We start from the raw sequence: 8,061 nt of genomic DNA on the forward strand, positions 1-8,061 counted from the left end.
AAAGAAAAATGTGTTTGGTAGGAGTTTTTTATCAAGAAAATTTGAGTCACAATTCTCAATATAGGGTGTTTAAAACATGTTTTTTGAAAATGCATTCAAACCAATTTTTACTTTTTAGTTTTCATTGTTGAATGGTCTTTTTGTAAATAAGTTGAAAGTTGTGGGGCTTATTGATAAGACCAAATTATCTCTTTCTTTTTTTTCTTTCTTTTTCTCCCATGGGCCCACCACTTTGTCCTTCTCTCCTCCTCTTCTTCTTCTTCTTCTTTTTTTTTTTTTTTTTTTTTTTTTTTTTTTTTTTTTTTTTTTTTTCTCCTTAAATAAAATAGTATTATTTTCATAACTTTTTTAAAAAAGAAAACATATATGCATATCAAACACACAATTAATGTTTTTTTCATATTTTAAAATATGTTATTTGAAACATGATACTATACCAAACACGTTTTTTTTTTTTTTTTTGCATTATGAGTACTTTAAACACTTTTTTTCATAACACTTTTTAAACCATAATTTCCACATCGTTTTGAATAGTAATACTTGAACACCTCTACCAAAGAAGTAATTGCTGATGTGAAACTACTTTTAAGCTTTGAAAGCTGCAGTTTCATCACCGCAAACCCTTGGTTGCATGGTTACTTCACAAGTATAAGTGTTTATTGGGTGTGAGAGGTAAGAGCTGGGGTTCAAGTTTTCAAGAGAGAGTTTCACATACATATTCACTTAGATTAGACTAGAATAGAATTTCTATCTTGTATATAAAAAAAATATATATATATATATATATATATATATAAAAAGCTGTGTTTTCTTAAATGTCCATAAAGAAGGTAATAAAGTTGCACATACACTTGCATGCACAAAACGTTGAGACTTGAAATGTTTCACAATGTTTAATTTTTTATTCATCTTTATTTGTAAAGAAAATTTCTATTTGCCCTTGTTTAAGTGATTTTGCTTTTAAATTGTTTGATGTTTTGTATCTTTATATCAATTGTATAGTTATTAATGTCTCTAATACAAATTCTTTTTTGTATTGATTTTGATGGTGAAGTATTCATCATTTGAATATGATAGAGTAATTGAAGAATAGTTGAGAAATATAAAAATTCATGATTTCAAGATTTCAATTTGGGTTACACTCATCCTTGAATGCATATCTACCCATTAATTCACCCAATATTATCTTTTTGCAATATTAAAGCGGTTCTAATAAACATCAAATAATTCATTGGCCATTTAAAATTGTATCTACACAAAATTTATTTGCTAATTCCAAGTTTGTTAAATTTTTAAATCCTTCTTTTGATAATCACAAAGTTTAAGTAAAACAACAAGAACCTCTTGTTGCCAACATTTAAAATTATTTCCATTAACATGCCCCCTTTTTGTTGCATTCAAAAGAATTTGTGTATCAACCAAAATACACGAAAAATCAGTCTTTAAGATTGTTAGAAAGAAATCTTGATATTGCAATAATCTAAGAAAAAAAAGTTTAATCCAATAAATCAACAAGAAGGACAATATATAATATTTTCCTTTTCTAAAGGACAATAGTAAATATTCCAAAAATCACAAATAATGTTTAATCATAAACTTAGATAAAATTTTAAGAAAAAATGCCACCAAACTATAAAATCAATTGAAAGCGTTCTTTTAAAGATTATTACCCAACCAAAGCAATTACTCAGTGCGAAACAATTGTTTGGCCTATCAAACCTCAGGATTAAACAATAGACTTCCAAATACAAAGGTTTAAGAACAACCTTTTGAGATTACCGTTCCATGCTAATGGAGAGAGACTAGTGGCTTTTCTTTTTTCTTTTTTCTTTTTTTTTTCTCCAAAAAACTTCATTTGTGAGAGTCAAGAACACGTAGAGAAGAAGCTAGAAATCTAAAATGGTCTAGTGGTGTGTCTCTAAGAAGCTTTCGGCTTGGTCAAAATAAACACAATGTATTAGGGCCTATTTGATAGCAAATTTCAAGAATTGTTATTCAAAAAGATATGAAAATTGTGGTTTAAAAAATGTTGTAAAAATAGGTATTTAAAGTATTAATAATATAAAAAGTGTGTTTATAACATATTTTAAAATGTGAAAAAAAAAAAAAAAAATTATGTGTTTGCTATGTGTATGAGTTTTTTTTTTTTTTAAATTAATGAGTACTGTAAAAGTATTATTATTTTATTTAAAGAGAGAGAAAATTCCCTCACTAGGTGGGGCCTACAATTTGGTATGTGTATGTGTAGTCTTATTAGGTGGAGCCTACAATTTTTTACATATTTACAAAAGTACCATTAAGCAATGTTATTTGAAAACTAAAAACTGGTATAGAGAAGTTCTCTAAATACAGCGTTTAAACACCCTAAAATGAGAAATGTAATTCAAACACTTCTAAATGAAATTTCCTATCAAACATTTCTTTTACCCCACAATTTTTAGTATCTAAATACTGAAAACTGTTTTTTGGAATTCCTTACCAAATAAGCCCTTAGCTTCCCAACAATGCTAAGCACCCAACAGTCCAAAGCCCCCAACAGTTAGGGGTGTGCATCCAATCCACAAACCCAACAAAACTTACCTAGCCCAACACCTCATATTAATTTTTCACTGGTTAATGGGTTGAATTGGAATTTTTTTAAGACTCATGTTGGGTCAGATTTTGGTTTATAGTTTTTTTCAATCCAACCTGACTTATATATAAGTTAATTACACTTTTTTTCCCTATATATTGGTATTTTGAGAATTAATATAATTTAAGAATATTAAGTGAACTGTAATAATTTATTAAAAAAAATGCCATAGATAATTGATGAAAGCACATTTTTACAAAACATTAAACATTTAAGTCCGACCGACCATGGGTCAAAGTTGGACTGGTTTCTATACGTATGATGTGTTGGATTGGGTTGAAAAAACCCTCCAACTTGAAATAGGATCCAATCACCAAACAAATCCCAATATCTAAAGATACCAAATGAAGCCCCAAGAATATACAAACTAAAAAAGAAGCAGACTTTTAATCAACATAAAAATAACAATAATAAAATATTTGTCCAAAACACTCACACCAACTCACTAGAAAAGTCTCAAAATTTTTATTAGCGTATAAAGTCGATGTAAGTTATGGAAATTCAAAAGATAAGACCAAGAAAACTACTCTCTTTTGAGTAATAAGTAATATTAGGGACAACGTTTTCACAATTGTTGATATGGTCGGTTGGGATTAAAGTAACATAACTTTCAATTGAATTCATCATGAACACCACATTTACCATGCATGAATCACATCAACGCATGCCAGCCATTATGGAAAAAGTTGTGCCCGTGAACTTATTGCTCTCGTATAGTAGTATGGACATTGCAATTCCACTCATTATATCAAGAGTACATAAACTTCTAACTTACTCATACATAGATGGATCAGATAATCTTGGTGTAGGTACTGCAACAAGAGGGATCTTCTTTTTTAGTACAATCCCAAACTTTTCTGTAATGTCCAACTTCTCTCCTTGGGGCAGATTCCAATCAAAAGAATGTAGAAGTGTTGCAAGTGAATATATCACCATCCTCTCAGCCATTGCTGTTCCAGCGCACATTCTTCGGCCAGATCCAAATGGAAAATAATTGAAGTCATTTCCACTATAGTCCCATTTACTATTCAAGAACCTCTCTGGATCAAAATTTAATGGATTTTCCCAAATAGAGGGGTCCCTTTGTATCGCCCATACATTCACAAAGATCCGAGACCCTTTTGGAATGGTGTAGCCTCCTACAGTGCATGTCTCACTGGGACAATGAGGAACTAACAATGGCAGAGCTGGGTGCAACCGCAATGTTTCTTTCATCACAGCATGTAAGTATGGTAGTTTGTGAATATGAGACTCTTCTACAATGTTATCTTTGCCAACTACAGCTTCCAATTCTTGTTGGGTTTTCCTCATCACCTCCGGTTTGTTCATAATTTCAGCCATGGCAAACTCGATTGTATTGGAGGATGTGTCTGTCCCACCAACCACCATATCCTGTTCACAATATCACTAGATTATGGCATTATGCAAATGCCTCGCTAGACAATTTAGCTACCAAACCAAACGAAAAATCAAAAAAATTGTAATATAAGTAATGTTATAATCACAAACTATTATACAATATTTTTACAAATGGTTGATTTAGCAAATGCTTACTAGTTTTCTTCTGAGAATACAACTAATATTTTTTCTCTACTTTCCAATAATTGCTTATCATATTAGCCGTTTGTAAAATATTTTGTAAATATGGTTCTAACATTTACAAAATATTTTGTAAATATTTTGTAGAATATGGTTCTAACATTTTTCTTGTAATATTAATACTGCAACTAGAAAGATAATACTGTGTTTTAGCAAGGGTCTTGCCTACCAAGACTAATCCCCGTGAAATATGGGGCTTCCTGTGCTTAGTGATATCAAAATATTGGAATATTGTAATATGTTTCTCTTTCTGCCGCTCGAATAATTAATTATGCTTGAAATGGTATATACACATTTTAAAATTTATGAAAATCAGGGCCCATTTGGTAGAGAACTTTGAGTAATATTGTTTGTAGTTTTCTGAAATACTTGTGAGTGAAAAAATATGTAGAAATATATATAATGTTGTTTAAAAACTGAAAACAGTAGTTTAAACTTGTTTACCAAACAAGCCACAATTCCGTAATCAAGCAAGCAAACAATTAACAAAGTGACAAACAACGTTCATCTTCTCATTCATTAGTATTTTAGGTGCCAAGGATCTTGAAGGGCCAAACAAACTTTTTCTCTCCCTCTGGTGAATTTTGGAATAAAAGGTGGGGAAGGCGGAAGGGTGATAGAAAAACATAAATCTAGCAGGACTGTAGGAGGAAAAAATAAAATACAAAGAATGGGGTGTTTAATACACTTACTCAAACACACATTTTTAGTTTTTAAACAACATTACACATATTTTTATACATTTTTTCATCCACGTGTATTTTCACACATGTTTTCAAACAATAAAACACATGTTTTCAAACACATGTACCAAATACTCCTTAATGCTTTTTTATTACTACCTTCGTCCCAGTTTGTTTGTCTTTTATTTCATTTTAAGATATCCCAAAATATTGTTCGATTTCTAAAATAAAAATTATTAGTTTACTAATGTTCCTATTATGTCCCTATTTTATTTTCATAATCATTTGAAAAGAAAACTAACTAATATTTTAAAAAAATCACTTTAATTATGGCACCTTTTTAGTTGCCTTATTCAGAATATCTCTTTTTAAAAAGTTGATATATTTATTTAAGGGTAGTTTTATAAATTTATACATTTTTATAAAACAGACAAGACAATAAATTACGTACCCAAATTTTGACTTTTTAAAAAGGCAAAAAAAAAAAAAAAATTATGTTTGGTGTTGGAATTTGGAACCTAGTTGTTCTCACTACATGCCAAGGTTAAGGTCCGGGCTGCTCACCCTATTTCCAGTTTTGCTGGTGCTATCCAGAATTTACATAAAGTTATTAGCATCATTTAATGCCAAATGGGTGCGGCAGTGCCAGTTGGACTTCTTGTTTAATTAGGGTAGGGCTTTGCTTCAATGATCTAGTACATCGAAATCGACACGATACCAACACGTATTAATATCATTAAATAACAGCTTACTAAATACTTCAATTATACTTCTAAAAAAAATAAAAATCTTCAATTAATATAAGCTTGGCCACATCTTTTAATTCTAAAAAATTACAATACCTAACCAAAAAAAAAAAAAAAAAAAAAAAAAAAGATAAACCAACCCATCATATTAATAATAAATAAAACCTTGACAGCCTTCATTTAGCAAAAAATAAAATCTGAAGAGAAATGTTAACAAACGTGGCAAAGGCATTGGTTTAGAAATTATTTTTAAAAATATTTTATGAGAAAATGATAAATTAATTAATTTTTTTATAATTTTTTATATTTTTCATAAAAGTAGTGTTAAAATTTTTTCTAATATTATTTAGGACAAATTTTAGTTCCAAAATAGGTTGTAACCTAAGGTTACAATTTTATTCAATATTTTTTTAATAGAGGTTAATTTTGACAAATCCACAATTAGATTATATCTCCTTCTTATATCTTTCATTCCATCTTATATTTTTCATATTTACAAAATTTTTAAATAATTAAAGATTAATAGTTATATTATTAATAAATTGTTATAGTTTAAAATTATACATAAAATATAAATTAATAAATTATATAATAAATAATATTTTATTGATACAAAATTTAACATAAAATTTTAAAATCTTAAAAAATAAAATTTTAAAATATATAGTAAAATTGTTACAGACAGGTTTGTCCCTATACTTTGTACTATTATTTATTAACTCGATTGCCTTAAAGGGCCCTAAGTCAAGGCCAGGGGCGGCTTAATGCATTTGGGGGCCTAAGGCGAAAATTGATCATCTTAATTTAGATGCAAAATTACTACTAATTAACATGAACTACATAGAAATTTTTTTTTTTTTTGGGAATTTTTAAGACAGAAAAAATTTGACAAAATTTTTCATACTTGTTGATGTGGTAAGTAAAACAGTGGTGTTAGTGGTAAATTTAGATAAAAACTAGTAAAAGTTTGCTAATTAAACTCTTATTATTATTCTTTTTTTTTTTAGAAGTGCAACATTCACAATATTTTTTATAACAAATCCTAGATTTTAAACTACTTTTTGTTTTTATTTGAAAATATCACTATAATCATTTTTTTGCCATCAATAATAGACTATAACAACCTGCTACTTAGCATTAGTTGTAAAAGTGTTGTGAAAAATATTGTGGACGACGTTGCATTTTTCTCTATTTTTTTTATTCGTTTTTTATCTAGTAAAAAAAATTACTTTATTTATTGATTATAAATAATCCTATTGGTTAAAATTTGGGGGCCTTTTTTTAAACTTGGGGCCTTAGGCGGCCGCATTTCTTGCTACACCATAGAGCCGGCCCTGGTCAAGGCATTTACTGTGAATGGAAAGTACGTACCATAAGCAAGGCCTTGAGGTGGATCATGGTCATAGGTGTCTTGGAATCACCCTCATCCTTCAACTTCAACAAAAACTGCAAAAAATCTTTATTGTCTTTGCTCCCACCTTCTTTGTCAATCTTCAGCCGTTGATTAATCATAACATCAAAGATCCGATCGAACCGTTTGGCCAACCCATCCATCTGCTTCTTTATGCCTTGCAAGTCAAACCGGGCCAAACCCGGATAAAAATCCGAGATGTTGGGCTTCCCCAAAAGCTCCGTCATCTCCGACACCACTTCTCTGAAATCAGCCCCAAGGCTAGACCTCTCTTCCCCCTCCACTGTTCCACCCCACATCATGTTCGTAATCACGTTCATCACCGTCAAGAACATCTGCTCCCCTATGTTCACCGGCGACCCGACCCGCCTATAAAAGTACCCAACTGTTTCTCGGACCTGTTTACGACGAAGCTCGTAAACAGAGTCCAACGTTGTATTACTCAGCATCTTGATCACACAAACTTTTCTCAGCATCCTCCACTCGGGTCCATATGGGGTCCATACAATATCGGAGCCACCATAGGTGGCGACCCGAGCCGCTTCGGGAACGTCACGGTTGGCGAAAGTGACGTCATGGTCTTTGAGAACTTCGCGAGTGAGGGAAGGTGAGGTGACGACGATGCCAAGCTTGTAGCCAAGACGGAGCTTGTATATGGGCCCGTGGATTTGGGCTAGGCCAGCGAAGTAGGAGTGAAGCTCTGGGTCTAGAGAGAGGAGGTTGCCGAATAAGGGGACGCCACGTGGACCTGGAGGCAATAGCAACAGCGAGGTCCTTTGCTTCTTCCATGCGTACCAAGAGAGCGTAAAGATGAGAAGAACTAGAAGAGTGAGAAGTGAGAGTGAGAGTTCATTTGTGTGGAGCAAATCAGAGATGAGGGCCATGGTCACGGTGGTTGTGGTGGTGATAGTATTGAGTCTATCGAGATTTGAGTGGTAAGCCACTAAGCCCTGTAATGGATGGGCTTTAAAGACGGTTGCCTACCATGTG

The 8,061-nt window shown here is 31.5% G+C and overlaps 1 protein-coding gene across 1 annotated transcript; it reads right to left on the reverse strand.

The window, feature by feature from the left end:
• Nucleotides 1–3,225: 3,225 nt before the first annotated feature.
• On the reverse strand, nucleotides 3,226–8,061 carry LOC126708992 (flavonoid 3'-monooxygenase CYP75B137-like). Its single transcript, XM_050409056.1, has 2 exons — nucleotides 7,032–8,061; nucleotides 3,226–4,024 (listed from the first exon to the last, which is right to left on the reverse strand). The coding sequence occupies exons 1-2, from the start codon at nucleotides 7,953–7,955 to the stop codon at nucleotides 3,404–3,406; spliced, it is 1,545 nt and encodes a 514-aa protein (XP_050265013.1). The 5' UTR covers nucleotides 7,956–8,061; the 3' UTR covers nucleotides 3,226–3,403.

The sequence above is a fragment of the Quercus robur genome, chromosome 12 (genome assembly GCF_932294415.1).
Source record: "Quercus robur chromosome 12, dhQueRobu3.1, whole genome shotgun sequence".
In the NCBI taxonomy this organism is placed as follows: domain Eukaryota; kingdom Viridiplantae; phylum Streptophyta; class Magnoliopsida; order Fagales; family Fagaceae; genus Quercus; species Quercus robur.